Consider the following 16,093-nt stretch of genomic DNA (forward strand, 5'->3'; position numbering starts at 1 on the left):
TGTTGCTCTTGTGAATCAAAATATATATATTTTTGTGGTATCCCTTGGATGATAAGGGTTTTATTTTGGAGCTTGGGTGAAAAGAGTTATTCTATCTATTATGTGCAAGACATAGAAGTATTCTTCTTCTAGGTACTTTGTTGCCATTGCCTTTGTTTGAAAAGTAGTTGCATTCGGTTTGCGTTTATTTTTCCCAACAAACCATTGCCCCTTAAGAGTTGAGCTCATGCACTCTATCTAGAGAAAGATTAATCAATATCTAAATCGATTTAGAGTTATTAATCTTTCTGCCTGCAAATATCTCAAATTTCTCAAGAATACCCCTTTATGCTTTTTAAAGAACCAACATCAGCCTTACTAAAAAGACATCATATGTACAAAAAGAGAGATCCGATGCCTTTACTATAGTTAGGAATCTTAGGGAGGAAGAAAAGACTTCATTTATTGTGAAAGCCAAATGCCCAAAAAGGCACTGTTAAGGAAACAGGTCAATCACAAGATTTACCACAGCAACATATAAGAAGGGTGAACAGTTTGGACTCCATCATATGCGATAATGATAAGAATATTTCAGGAAAGCCCACAGGTCAAACAGATTCTCATACGATAAGAGTCCAACAAATGGTCGCTCAGCAGAAAAGGAAGTTGGCTGATCTCTTATCTTCACAAAATGTAAATCTTGTAACAGTTTATAAATCAATAGCTGTATCGATATCTGAAATTGATTGTATTCAAAGGATAAGTGTAATCCTTTTGTTATAAAAAAAGGTTAATATAAATGCCTCCATCCCCGTTTCATGTCCTCCATCCTCGATCCAAATGGAGTGAGGCAGGGCCACGTTTCCCCTAGGTCCATTGCCATCCTTAGAAGCAGGGGCGTAGCTAGGATTCATGTGGGGGGGGGGGGGGCAAACAGGGGTGTAGCAAAAAAAAATTTATTTGTGTGATAGTCGGGGGTTCGGGGGCAGCGCCCCCAAAATTTTTTTTTTTAGATAAAAAAAAATGGCTACAATTATTAATAAAAATTTATTTCATATGGACAAATCAAACTATTTGCTGCAGTCAGGGCTGGGCTAGGACTGGGATGGGCTACAAAAATGGATAAAAATCTATTTCATATGGAATCAGGGCTGGGCTTTAAATTTTTTTTTTTTTAAACTGTTTCCGGAGGTAGGACTGGGCTACAGCCCAGTCCTGCCCCCCCCTAGCTACGCCCCTGCTTAGAAGGATTGGGGATGGGGTGGCGGAGCGGGGCAAGGTGAAAATCTTAACGGGGAATGCATAAGTCCATCCCCGGTTTTGATTTTAACCTTCATCCCCGCCTCCATCCCCAGTCCAAACGGGCCGAGGGGCCGTTTCCGCGGGTCGATTGCCATCCCTAGCACTCCATCACAATGAGAAAGAGATAAGGGGATATCGGGTCCCCTTGTCTCAAACCTCTTGAGCTATGAAACCAAGCACGTTGGGATCCATTAATGAGCATGTCAAAAGAAGTTGAAGTGACGTAAAACATGACTAATTTAATCTAATCCTCAAGAAAGCCCAAAACTCTCATAGCTAATAGCAGAAAGTCCCAATCAAAACACAATCAGCTTGATCCGAATGTGATTGCATTAAGGTTGGTCCGACCCATTTTCAATTCCTCACCAATGCTTTATCTACATTTTAGAAAGTTGATTCTGGGTTGGGGCACCTCCACAACTTCGAAGATCCACTAGTGGATGTTGTGTCACCCAATGAGAGATCTGACGAGTTGATTCTCCCCCCCCCCCCATTTCGACAACTCCCATCAGACTCATTTCTAGCTATAGCCAAATTGGGATACAAACCGGTTGAATAAGGCTGGTTCATGGTAGATCCAAATATGAACCGGAATGCCAGGCAACAAGTCTGGATTCAGATCCAAACTGGATATAATACAGTAAGTTTGAATCCTGATCAGAAATTTAAATGCTAATACTGAGCCTGGGCAGGTTTAATATTTGAATGGATCTGAACCAGTTGCACCCTTAAGCCAAACTTAACCATTTACTCGGTCAGCATTTAAGCATTAAGGTATCCGACCTAATTAGATCCAGTCTAATGGGATTCAAATTCAGATTCGGAGTTGGATATACAAAAGATATATAATGCCAAATCCAGATCATATTAGCTAATCTGGTATATCTTATCTGTAATGGTAGATTATCCGTCGGGCTCAGATTCAGCTCAGATCAGGTGCAAAACTGCATACTAAATGTGAATCCAATTATTAATCAGATTCTACTTGCCTCATCGAATCTCACTAATTGGATTCATATTCAGTAGAAACCAAATCTGTTGACATCTCTAAAAGCTATGGGTGTCAACTAGACGGACCTTCACTGGAGGTAGGGCCTGGACCCAGATTCAACTCTAAGGTACTAGTACTAGGTCCAGACCTGTGTCCAACCGGACCTACAATAGAAAAAACCATACCTGGGTCCTATAACGATTACACAAACCAAACCAGGGCCATATCAACTTAAGTCATATTTTTTTATGTTTTTTACGTCAAACATTATGGATCTTAATTAAAACTTGGGTCGGACCAGGGGCAGATCCAAAAATCCAAGTTAGGGTGGGCACACACACACACACACACATATATATAATATATATATATATATAATCACTAGAACTGAAAATATGAGAACTAATGTGTGAACAGCGATTTTCATGATTTTTTCCCTTGAATTTTATAAGAACCCTTTCTTGAATCGTCCTATTTTGATGCATAAAAGATTTTTTTTAAGGCTTTAAAATCAATGGCTCATAATCTTCATAAATATTCAAGCATTTAAAATTCACATTTTTCATAAAAAATACGTGATCCAATGGTTGATTCCTAGCAAATTCACCATGCCAAGCACATCCACATGGTTGGATTTGCAAAAAAAGTGTTCGAAATACCCATATATATTTCTAGTTCTAAAAAAATAAAATAAATAAATAAATAAAATATATATATATATATATATATATATATATATATATATATATATATATATATATAGAGAGAGAGAGAGAGAGAGAGAGTTTGCGGGCAAGGAGGGCACAAACATTCAGGTCAAAACCCCCTTAGTGGGGATTTCCAGATCGGGTGGGAACTATGTAGCTCTGCCCCCTGGATCTGATATAAAAATTTCATAAACTATACCTGGATCTGATATAAAAATTTCCTAAACCATAGTTGGATCCATATACTAATCAGACCCTGTAGGGTCTGACCTGAATTCTTAATCATACATCCTATTTTTGATGATGAGAAACCCTTGCTGAAGAGCGGAAAACCCCCGGGTGGATACATCCTTCTTTATTACCAATCCTAGATCCGGTCAGATCCTAGGAATGTTAATGGTTTGGATTCATGTCAAATATTCGACTGAATCTGAGCTTGTTTAGTCAACTATGGTAGCTAAAGTAAGATCTAATTAATAATCAGGTCCAGGCTCGGTACCAAGTTTTGCACCTGAATCCAACTTCGAGTTCGAATAAAATCTGAATCCGACTAAAATATGGATCCGAGCATATGTAAATGTTAGACTTAAGGTAGTTGGATCTGAATTTGGTCTTAGCCGATCCCATCTGCCTCCCAATCTGAATCTGGATCTGATTATCATAGATCTTCTTAGATTGGACTCGGTAATGGCTAGATCCAAACCGAGTCTGACTCATTTGCATCACTATTGGATCTGGTAAGGTTCTGGATCAGGTCATACCCGAACCATTGACAACCCTAGCTAGCTAGAAACTTACCAAAAGAAAAGTAAAGACTACCCTGCAAAGTGGGCCCACCTGACCATGCTGCACGTTCATAAGTTCAAGGTGTGCACAGAAAACATCACGTCTCTGGTAGGGGTGTCAACGGGTCGGGTTTGGTTCAGAACCAGGTAGAACCAGACCTGGCCCTAATTTTTCGGAATGGTATCGGGTCTGAACCCGGATTTAATTGGATCCATCATAATAGAAACCGTACCCGAATCCGATAAGAACTACATGAACCAGACTCAAGCCATACCCGGTAAAATAACATTTTTTTATCATCTTTACATTGAAAAATTGTGAGTCTTAATCGGAGGACCCGGGTCTGGAATAAAATTTCACAAACTATACCCGGTTCCATGTATTAATTGGACCTTCGGGTCCAGACCCGGACCTTAATCGGGTTTTCTTATTTATCACCATACCTATGGGTCAGATCCGGGTAAACCAGACCCGTTGACACCCCTAGTCTCTGAACATGATATTATAAAAAAAAAAACAGAAAATAAAGGAGACTGTTTGTCCTCACTAGTCCTACGGATGTAATCACGCCATGAAAGAAGGCATACAAAATCAAGTGCCTGGTTTGTGCCTACCGTAAATCAATGCAAACTTTGTGGAGTTCTGTTCAATGAGAACAAAGTCTAACCGACCATTTTTCTTGGCTTTTCCTTTTCTTGTGTCATTCTTTTCCATATGTTTAATGTCAGTGGGGCCTCCTCCGTTTGAATCACACTGAAAAATCAATGAGAACAGGGTTGTTTTATTTACTATTTGAACAACTAAGGGTGTAATCTCCCAAATATCATTAGAAAAACAGTAGCAGTACTAAGTGGACATCCCATCTTGGTCTTGGGGTTGGGTCAACTTTCTTTTTCATATTGAACCAATACGGCCCCACCTAAAGGTGCTCACAATGTTCATCCCTACAGAAACCATGTTTGGTTTCTCTCTAGTACTGATAGATAAGTGGTAGTATTTAAAAACTCTCTATGGTTGTGGTTCTTTCATGTGGGTCCAAATCTTAATGCTTCGCATTTTGGAACCTGTAGATTCATATGGTAGATATTTGGAAAGATTGTGCAATCTCAATACGACAATAAAATATTCTCCTTCCTATCAGACTATTTGAATCTGATTTCCTTTCAAATGAAGAAACCAAAAAGGAAACAAAAGAGTTGTTATCATAGAAGGGAAAAAAATGACCATGAATTTTTTTCCATGTCACAGATAGGTATACTTTCTCTTAAGAGCTATACCATATGAGAAATGAAAAACTGATTTCTGACATGCTACATAAATTACAAGCCAATTTCAAATTGAATTCTTGTATCTATATTGAAATGAATTTTCTTAATTTCTAGAAAGAGGAAATTTGTTGGTCTTTGTGGGGGACTAGCCTATTGTCCCTGTCATGGCTTAACTTGGCAAAGATACCAACCAGAGGCACTGTGTTGTAGGTGCAGGCCTCAGTCTGCATGTAGTTCGCACGGTCGTCATTGAACAAGTCCTGTGAGTCTGGTCCACCAACAAGCGCACCTACTAGGATGTTCGGATTAGGGTCCCGGCGACTATACCAGTTGTCATACCCCTGGGTGCACCCAATGAACCCAGGGTCCACCCGGTGCGAAACAACTGATGCACCTCTGTGGTGGACAAATCTTGGGTACTTTGGACCAAAGCCCACCAAATAACTCATTCCCATCGGGTTGGAGCCCAGGATATAGTCAACTTGAGACTTGGCAAAGTCCATGAGCTCATCTGGCTCCACAGTTTGATTCTGACAGTGGAGGGTCTTGTTAAACTGCCTTAGGTGGTCTGAGTAGGTGGTGAGGAGGAATGCTGCATTAGACACGTATTGCATGTTGTTCCATGGCCTGATGAAAAGAAGGCCTCCAGGAGTGAGTTGAACGTTGCTCTCCTTGTTCTTTTGTAGGCAAGAGCACAAGTAGTGCTCTGCTTTAGACTGGTACTGCTTCAGTGTCTTGGCATACTCATTGTGTTTTCCTTCCATTAGCACCTAAAATCACACACATGATGTGTCAATGGTTAATAACCAAGCCAAATCAATTATACTCTTATAAATAACAGAACCCTTCAATCTGCTTTATTAATATATGCTGCATTGAGCTACATGGTGACAGCCTGAACGGTAGTCTGGCCATGAGAGCAAATCAGGTCATATTGTTATATGACCAATCCGTTGGTTATATTCAATCCCCACCACACATCTCATTTGATGGAGATGTGCATGGGCACCACTGTCATGGTTCCCAAGTGAGATGTGCAGTTGGGATTGAATCTAACTGACGATCGATTATATACAATATGACCTGATCTGCCCTCCTAATACACACACATGATTTTATTCAATCTGGCATGATAGTTGGGCTGTCACTATAAAACAATGTCATTGCACAAAAGCACAGTCAAACTTGAAATACCAGTAGTACCTGCTATGCAAACAGGCCCTTTTAGGTATGTTTCAATCCCATGGACAGTTTCTCTATATTATATACAAATTCTGAACACCTGAAACAAGGGAGTGGTCTACCAATTCCAATAAGGAATATAGAAGTGAACAAAAGCTTCTTTTGTTAGTTCAAAATGATAAACTGTCTTGATTAGCTCAAACACCTGTACCATTGAACAATAGATTATTCACTTCAAAGCTTTTCTTCGTAGCAGGTTCACATACCTAGGATCAATAGATTCATATTTTTTAATGAATGGTTTGGTTGGTCTAATCTACAACGGCTCAAGGCTCGAGATTAGGAAATAATTCAGTACCAAGTCATGAGATATGTACCTAATCGGCAGTGGATACCTAGATCTCATCTGTCAAATTGGCTCTAATGGACAGTCAAAACGGACCAGGCTCAATATGCTCCATCACAAACACTCTCTTGGAGTATCCTTAGCCTTGGTCAAGGCAACTCTTGGCCCGAACTCGGGCCAATTCATCCAAGTCCTGGGCCCCACAACATCCAAGCCCTCTTAACTGTTGCAACCCATCCCAAAACTGACTTGGGCATCCTTCTCTCCCAAAAGAAGCAAAGATAGACAACATTTTTTCCCCTGAATTAAACCAGCCTTCTTACTTCTACCAACTATTAAACCAACGTGAAGATTCAAGAGGCTCTGATAGAAGTCCATGACCAACTAGGCTCGTACCTACCAGGCGAGCCCATGCAAGTCTTTGCAGAGTACATGGACTCCGATTCAATGGCAAGACACAGAACAAGATGCAGAACCAGAAATGCGATCCGTACCTTCGCAGCAAGGATCTGAACTCCGGCATACTTGACGTCCCAGCTGAACTCACTGATTGCCCAACCAGTGCCGCCGAAGCGATCGGCATTTTTTACGGCATACTTTAGGTAGTCAGCGTTGCCGGTGGCTTGGTGCAGCCACAGGGCAGCCCACAGCAGCTCATCCTTGTACCCACTTACTGACGCATAGTAATTCTTCACAATCTCAATGCTGGCATCATACTTTCCTCTATACTTGTCTGCAAATGCGAATAGCTACATTGAATGGAAACCAACAATGTCAGAGCAGGGGCTCAATGGTGGCCTAGATTTGATTGTGAATTGGTATGTTCGGTTGGGGGATTACCCCACTCACCTCTTGGGCATGATGCAGCAGGAGATGGGAATAATGTGGGTTGAACCTCTTGAACACCATGGAGGCTGCTGCCATCGCTGCAGCCGTCTCACCGGCGACATCTGACCCCGGGTGCTCTGCATCAACCTTGTAGGCCTGTCTTGAGGTAGTCATGTCCTCTGCCCGTTGCCAACAATAGTGATCCGTGTCCCCATCCCCAACCTGCAAATTTGTCATAAGTTTAGGAACTTGTTGACTGACAAACCTACCTGCTATGATCCTGACGGTACTGCTTTAGCTTAAGCAAAGACATCTGGAAAAAAGATTTTATACCTCTCCCCATAAGACATTGGGATCTGTGTGGGCTTTGATGAAATAATCTGTGCCCCATTTGATTGCTTCGAGGGCGTGGGTCATCTCTCCCGCCTCTTGAATTAGATCACCGTATTCGATGATGCTCCATGATAACATCGTCACCGTGAAAGCCATGGGTAATCCAAATTTGACATGATCACCCGCATCGTAATACCCACCTACAAGATCCACCTGCATTTCATAAAAAAACCAGCATCACCCAGTCAGACGGCGCACATTGGAAAGGAAGAAGAAATAATAGAATGAAAGAAGAAAGAGCGGAGATAATACATACTCCTTGCTCAAGCCCATCGGTGAGTCCAGAATGATCGCGCCAGGTGACTCGCTGGTTGTACGGGAGGCGGCCGGATCTCTGAGCCTCCAGATAGAAGAGGCCCTTCGAGAGCGCGTCTTTGTAATCATGGCCTTCAGTCCTTGCAAGGCCAGAGGAGAAGGAGGTGACAATGACAATGAAGAAGGCAGTGGTGATGGTTGGGAGAGAAGAGAATTGCATAGGCTTTACAGGGATGCACCCTCTCTTTCTTCCTCCCATCTTTTATTGTTTGGCCTCTTCTTCATTAGCCGTCAAAGTGTGTTTGTTTTGTTTCAGGGACTGCAATCTGCAGCCCCTTCTCTCTCTCTCTCTCTCTCTCTCTCTAGGTGTGAATTAATATGGTGCAAACTTGGTAACGGTAATCAGGTGTGTTACTATATTTAAAAGGAGTATCTAAGATTTGCTTCAATTATTTCTAAGAAATGATTAAAGTTAGCTGGCTCATCTACATTTGGCACTGAGCTGAGTGCCATTTATGGACAAAATCACAGATCTTCAAATTACAAAATAGCAAAACACTCCTTGAAATACCTTTACAAAAGAAAATGAGTGCCCATATAGAAACCAAAGTTTGACTGCTGCATAGTTGAGGGAAATTTCACACTAGCTAAACCTGCAGCAAGCCACTATTGACTCAACCAAGAGAGAGAACCAAGGTTATGAAATTTCTTCGAAACCCAGGTCAAGCTTGAAAACAAAATGTTTGGTCAAGGTCGACTCTAACAAATCATTGGTCAGCTTAGTAGGTAAATAGTCTCAACTGAATCAGCCAAATTTTAACCAGCACATGACACGTGGTGCAAAATATTATAATAATAAAATATTTTAATTTATTTTAAAAAAATATTTAAACATAAACTGAATCAGATTGGTCTCCTATCGATTTATTGGAGATTCAGGCCGATTCACAGTGGTACCGACAACATTGGGTCAGACATACAAATGGTAGCTTTTCCTACATTCATAAAAAGAGAGGGATGGTTACCAGTTATTTGGGCACGTTTGGAAGCCAGAAAAATGTAAAAAATTTTATACCAATGAAAAAAAAAATCTTTGTGTGAACTTTCAAATAAAAAGAAAATTATACAAAAGTTTTCATATTTTTGTAACATTAACAGTTGTACATATGAATTTTTTTTGATTAATTAGAATTTTCTAAGAAAAATTTTATCACTTACCCTTGGGTCCACCTTTGTGTTGGAAAATGGCCTTGAAAACGAGTCATCACACTCCAAATTTTTCCAAATTTTCAATATCAGACGTCCCATCTACACTCCGTTAGTGAGGCTCACTCCCTAGAGAATTACACTAAAAAAAAGAAGATAAAGATTTGGGTAAATTATGTATTGGCACGTAAGTATTGTGAATTTACGTTTAACATCGATCTCAGATTTTAAAAATTTAAAATAAATGCCTCACTTTTTGAAAAATTGCTCAGTTGAGTGCTTATGTTACTTTACTTTTTAAAGTTACTTATTTACCCATAACCGTAGCTCCAAAAGTGTTATTCAATAATAAGAAAAAAAGACGTTAAAACAGACATTTTAGAAGGTCAACTGGAGATAGGTAAAAAAAAAAAGATATTCGAACAATTTTCTAAAAGGTTAGGTGATTATCTTAAAACTTTAAAACTTGAGGCAGTTAAACATAAATTTATCATAGGTAAAGCGCCTAATATAAATTACCCTTAAAAAAAATGCTACAAAAGGAAAAGTAAGACCAGTTCGTGTGTCATGTTGCGGTTGGGGGGCACTTTTTTTTTCATCTTAGGCGCATGAGCCGAGCCGAGCCCATGAGCCGAATACGTTACTGGCAGTGGCGTCCCTTCGCCGCGCCGGCAAAATTCTCTCTCTCTCTCTCTCTCTCTCTCTTGTGGGTGGTGGGTGCACGCACACAACTTGAAGCTCTCTTGTGGTGCTTGCCACAACAATGAGCTGAGCTTTAACACTTCAAGCACACACTCCTCCCTGCAATGAGGGCCCTCGAATTGAGGGGTGGGACCCAACTGCCGACATATCCCAGTAAAACAAAAATAGAGTTGGCCATTCCTAAGAATATGTTGGTTACTTGTAAAAAATAAAAATATGAGAATTGTCTGAGAATAACAAATATAACCCTTTAAATCAGTCTTCTTTAAAGTTAAAAGACAGATTGATCTGTTTTTTTTTTTTTTACAAGAAAAAATTACCTCACTCACTTACTAGTAGAGCTGAGAAGTAAGCCGAGCTGCTTATCGCTCGGCTTGTAAAGAGTTTGTTCAAACTCGTAAAATAGCTAGACAAGCTGAATGTGGCTCGACTCATATAAGCTTGTTAGGTAGCAAGAAATATATTTTTAATATATTTTACATGTATTTTCTTGTAATCCTGTTTCTTTCAGCTCTTAAACAATGTTCTTTTTGTTTAACTCGGGTTGATCATGAGATTGATCTCAGTTTGGCTTGCCACAACAATGAGCCGAGTTTTTACACTTCAAGCTCGTCCTTGTTCAGCTCGTTTACCAGTCCTACTTAGGAGCTCATTGGTGTAAAAAGCACCAAGTTTTCACATGGCAGCAAACGATGCGCATATCCATGAGCTTCGAACTCATGACATCCCTTTAGGTCAATGATGTTTACAAGTCGTCCCTACCAAACTAGTGGAACTCCTCTAGGGATCTGACTACCTCTCGTACATCCTCACAACTGTTGTAGGCTTGTTGGGCCCCAATCCAGAGGAAACATGAGGTTAGAATAACTTGTCATAAATAACTATAGATCTAGATCCATATTTTGCTGATAAAATCTTGCATACAAGTGCAGTCAAATGCATGCAACTTGGATTATTGCACACTAGCTTTGATCCAACTCGTCATCCCTAGCCCTCTTTGCCTTAATGATGGAAAACTACTTAAGGGCTCTGCTCATCTGGTAGGAGCGACTTGTGAATGTCACCAAATTGAAGAGATGTCATGCTCAGGGGTAGTGTCCCTTGCCGCAAGGTCGAAGCTGGGTGTACTTCCTGATGAGCAGGGAGAACCTCAAGGGTTTTCCTTAGATGATCTAAAAAACAAAACAAAAACACCTTTTTTCTTTAAGAACATGATTCAAGGATTGGTTCCCATGAAATCGCCTACACTGAACACATGCTCTTCCCTATTTATATTCAAGAACTATGAAATTAACCGGACACTAGTTGTTAGACTAATTACAAAATACTCATTTAACTTCTATTCTTTTTTTTTTTGAAAGGCGAGCTGGGGTTAGGCAGACCCCTACCAGTTATACAACTATACCATTGGGTTTTTGAACCTGCCCCTTGTGCCTAGGGTTGGGAAACTAGACGAGCTGTTCGTGTTCAGCTACTATAGAGCTCATGAAATAGACTCCAATAAGTCAGACACGAACAACAAGCATGTGGCTCGACTTAACTTGTATAAGTTTGTTAACTAGTAATCAATATAATTTTGCATATATTTTATAACGTAGAATGTAAATTTAGCTTGAAAGTAATATAATTAGAGTTAAAATCTTATTGCTCACAACTAATGAAACAATGTAATATTTATTTTCTAAATCAGCCAGTCGGAGCTTGATTTGAAGGAATTAGAATCCGATTCTATTAGTTTCAATATAAAAAATTGTATTTTTTTTTAAAACGAGCTTGCTCAGGCTCGACTCATTGCTCCCCATGAGCTCGAGCTTGCATATATATATATATGGTGGTTCTGTACTATGATACTATGGTACACACTCTTGTTTGCATAGATCTAGCCATCAAATGGTAATTCTAACCATACAAATGTATTTAGTATGATTTATTTAGTATAAATGAAGTTTTTATCATGTTTAATACACCATAAGATTCCATTTTTGAGACGGTAAAAATCAACTGTTGACAATTCATAAAAATAAAGACAGTTTAAAAATAGCATAAAACATTATATTTGAGTAAACTTTAACACATGAAAATAATAAATAGAATAAGCTAAACATGATCAAACAGTTAGATTTTTTGGAGCTTGGATCTATGTAAATCAAGTTTGTACAGACGAAACATAAGGTGGTACAGTACCGCATAGAAGTGTCTATCAATGTAAGCATCGATTTTTATGTATAACTGCGTAGTTTGAAATTTTGATTTTTTCCATCTTTCAAAATTAGGTCTTCTCACATATAACCTTTGATTATATCTACCAAATATATATATCTTAAAGGCTAGGTGTGGTTTCTCATTGCTCATGTTTGCATATTAACTGCACACACACACTCACGTGTTCGTATTTATGAAAATAAAAATTAAACTTTCTAGCATATATAAGACTTAAAGGGCATTTAAATAAGAGAACCCACTAGCTCTCTCTCTCTTTGACTGCCGTTGCTTTTCTTTTTTCTTCTCTCTCACTCTTAAAAAAGAAAAGAAAAAACAAGACAAAGACAAAGACTGCTGTTGCTTTCTTGTACGAATTGCAAAAGACGGAAAGAAGATTCGGTAAATGTGTTAGACTAGACTTGCACCGGAAAAAGTTGCAATGGAAATGCATTACTCGCCACAACATGTGACAAAGGGCGTATTCATTTAAAGTTGGTGTACCGCCGGACACATGGTGAGGATGCAGAAGCAAATTTAGCTGCCCTTCGTAGGTTGAGTCAGGATCGGGTGCAATACGATTGCACAAAAAATTGTGCATTAAGTACTCCATCACCCTCCATCAGGTCTTGGGTCCCACACCTGACAGGCCTATCCCAAAGATGGAGGGTGATCAGGTGCTGAATGCACAAATATTCGTGCAGTCACATTGCGCCTGATCTTTTCACCAGTAGGTTGAAGGGGCATGGAGCTTTTCTCCAAGTCCATCCATTAATAAATGCCATTTGGAGCCATCTAGGGTGCTTTGAATCTGCAATAACTCGCATAGAAGTTGCGTCATGAAATTGCTCTTAGACCAGGCCAGTTTGGCACACTTGGAAGTGAGAAGGTGACGAGGAAAACGTGGGAAGAAATCAAAAGAAAAAACTGCAGTTTCCACAATTGTTTCAAACGAGGGAGAACTTTAATTCACATAAAAAAATTATCTAAAAATCTAGATTTTTCATGAGATTTTTTTAATCTCTGGAGATGCTGAAAAAAATTTCATACAACTCTCTCTCTCTCTCTCTCTCTATATATATATATATATATATATATTGTAAAATCCTTGTACATTAAGATATCTCATATATGCCGCTATGTATCGATTAAACATTGTATATACTACAATATAAGGGATTTGATAATTTTAGATAAGCTACAATTCAAGGATTTTGGTTATCGGGCTGTTCTTGTAAAATGGCATGATTTTGGACATGCCTCACAATTTATCGAAATCTTTCTTATGTCCAAAATTTTATTTTTGTCATTTTGAAGATATTTTTACCTTTAGCACAAGTGAACCTGATGATGTGATATATAGGTACGCTGTTCGAAGGTTGCAACATCACAACAAAAAGAAGATTCAAGTGAATATTTCACGAACATGATAAAATCCACATAAAGTGTTTTCAGACATGGCTAACTTCAATCCTGTTAAAACCCAAAATTTAGAAGATGATCCAGACACTACCTCTAGAGCTCTAGGAGGGTCGACCAATAGCGTGTGGGTCTTAGGCTGATGATGTGACAACTAATGTGATTTCTTTAATTAAGAAAAAAAGCTAATTAATCATAGTCCCAGTTAGGAAGAAGAGAAGTCAGACACATGACATCATCAGTAGGGGCCCGCATAAGAGAATCATGAATCTAGAGAGTTGTAGGGGAAATCCCCCTTCTATAAATTAATTAAGTTAATTAAATTGATTGCTTTTAATTAAGAGTTCTTAATTAAATTAGTTAATTAATATATAGTCTTTAGTAAGTAGGAGTTTTAGTTTAGTTTGGTTATTATCTTTTCTAATTAGATGAAGCTTTGATAATTAAGACTCAACCACAACTCTCTTTATATAAGAAGGTCTGAGGAAGCTATTTTCATTATGGAATAATATTGAGGTTTCTCAAGCCCCCTCTCTAGATGTCCCTTTCTTTAGACTCCATTCTTTCTTCTCTTTCTAACATCTATTTTGCTCTCTTCTCTCTTTCTCATTTCTCTCTCTACTCTCTTTCCTCTATCACGACCTTTGGTTCTCCCTAGACCCTTCAACATATCAGTCATATAAGGATTAGACGTTCACCCCCATCACTCAAGCCCGAGCTCCCCGAGCACCCACACTGTGCATTTTTGCTTTTTCTGTGAGCTAGGTGGCTTCTCTACATTGAAAATCGTGTGTCCAAGTTACAAAATGTGAAAAACTCCATCTCGACCTGATACAAACCTCCAAGGTATCTCCATAAGCCCTCTTTAGCCTTAGATTAACTTTTGTTGCCCTCCTATAATATGAAACCTGAAATCACATCTTACTGGGTGCCTGAAATGTTCAATTTTTCTAAATCGATAACCCTGTCTATCAACATCATTTTTCTATATTTAGATCATATCCCAAACCCTGACATACGTCTCTAGGTGTCTTTAGAACCCCTGGACTAGAGTTTTTCAGTTTTGGACCGAAACTATATTTGAACGCTTATCTGGCTTAAACCGCTCTTAGATGACTTAACTATTTTGTCTTGTGTTCTTGTACCTCTCAAACTGTTGAGTTGTACTGCGGCATAAATCCTGGGGTTGCGGTTGTGCATGAACCTAACTTTAATTGTGGACTAAATGCACACAACAATTGTAGATTGAATTTAAAGATGCATTTGGAGTTGAAAGCACTTGTCACAAGATTCTTATGATATGCGAAAGAATGAGGCAATAGAAGACATCATTATTGATGAACGGTGCATACATGACATGTGTTAGTCCTTACAACACTTACAATGAAAATTATGAGAAGAAATCTTTTGGATGAGTTTTGAATCACAATTGCATGCGTTTGAATGATACCAATCCGAATTGAGGTGAGTGATCGTAGATCTTTGCACTTCTTCCTATGGTATAGAACCCTTGCAGAAATCGACCGATGTAGTGACTGAGTATATACACATGAGTAATGCGTACTCAACACAGTGCATGTCCACAGTTTCTGTACACACATCTCCATCGTAGGCCGCCTGAGGCAGTGTCTTTTGGAAGCCCTTGTCCCTACATTACTGTGTTTGTGAGTCAACTATCCCACTAACACAACAACTACCAGAGGTGATTCATTTCCTAGTGTTGCCATCACCAATGCCCCAATAGCGCGCCATGAACCACATGCAAAGTAAGACACCCTTGTGTTCATTGAGGAAGGATCATGCATAGTAGAGGAGTCAAGCTCTCTACTGATCGAGTGCGTCCCTTAATACAGAAAGGATATGACCCTATGCACAACAGAAAACTACAAGAGTCATGCATATGATCGTGTAGATCGTGTGGCGACAGACCAACATGATCACCATAAAAGATGCGACTGTTGCCAATTAGTTGTAGTCATTCTCATGAAGTTGTGATATCATGATAGTTTCCCGAAAGTGCAACCGTATCATCATTATGAGCATGTACTCATAGGCCATGTCTCAAACTTTTTCATCAAAACTTGGTTTGGATTGGGAGTTCAACAATAGGTAGGAAGCCACAATCGAACAACCATGAAATTGTCCCAATGCATGGGGAGATCAAAGAATTGTGTTTGATTCTAAAGGAATGACAATTCAGATGGTCGTGGTCTTCACTTTGGGAGCAAAGTGCTGAAGAGCGTGGTGGTCTATTATGACTCAAAATTTAGAAAATAATTCAGACACCACCTCCAGAGCCTCAAGACGGTTGACCAATAGTGTGTATCCCAATGTAATGATATAATAGCTCATATGGCTTCTCGAATTAAAGAAAGGCCAATTGTTTAGAGTCTTAGTTAGGAAGAGGAGAAGCTAAACACATGATATCATCAAAAGGCAGATTAATTAGCAAAGGGGTCCCATATGAGGGGGGCATAAATCTAGAGAGTCCTAGAGGATGTCTCCACTTCTAGAAGTTAATTAAGTTATA

The 16,093-nt window shown here is 39.3% G+C and overlaps 1 protein-coding gene across 1 annotated transcript; it reads right to left on the minus strand.

Moving 5' to 3' along the window:
• Positions 1 to 4,964: 4,964 nt before the first annotated feature.
• On the minus strand, positions 4,965 to 8,373 carry LOC149848106 (endoglucanase 11-like). The gene is made up of 5 exons (XM_090010456.1): positions 8,039 to 8,373; positions 7,723 to 7,935; positions 7,411 to 7,611; positions 7,056 to 7,310; positions 4,965 to 5,803 (listed from the first exon to the last, which is right to left on the minus strand). Exons 1-5 carry the CDS (start codon positions 8,294 to 8,296, stop codon positions 5,144 to 5,146), a joined length of 1,587 nt encoding a protein of 528 aa, XP_089866582.1. The 5' UTR covers positions 8,297 to 8,373; the 3' UTR covers positions 4,965 to 5,143.
• Positions 8,374 to 16,093: the final 7,720 nt, after the last annotated feature.

Source organism: Nuphar pumila, chromosome 1 (assembly GCF_984573655.1).
Source record: "Nuphar pumila chromosome 1, dmNupPumi1.hap1.1, whole genome shotgun sequence".
Lineage (NCBI taxonomy): Eukaryota > Viridiplantae > Streptophyta > Magnoliopsida > Nymphaeales > Nymphaeaceae > Nuphar > Nuphar pumila.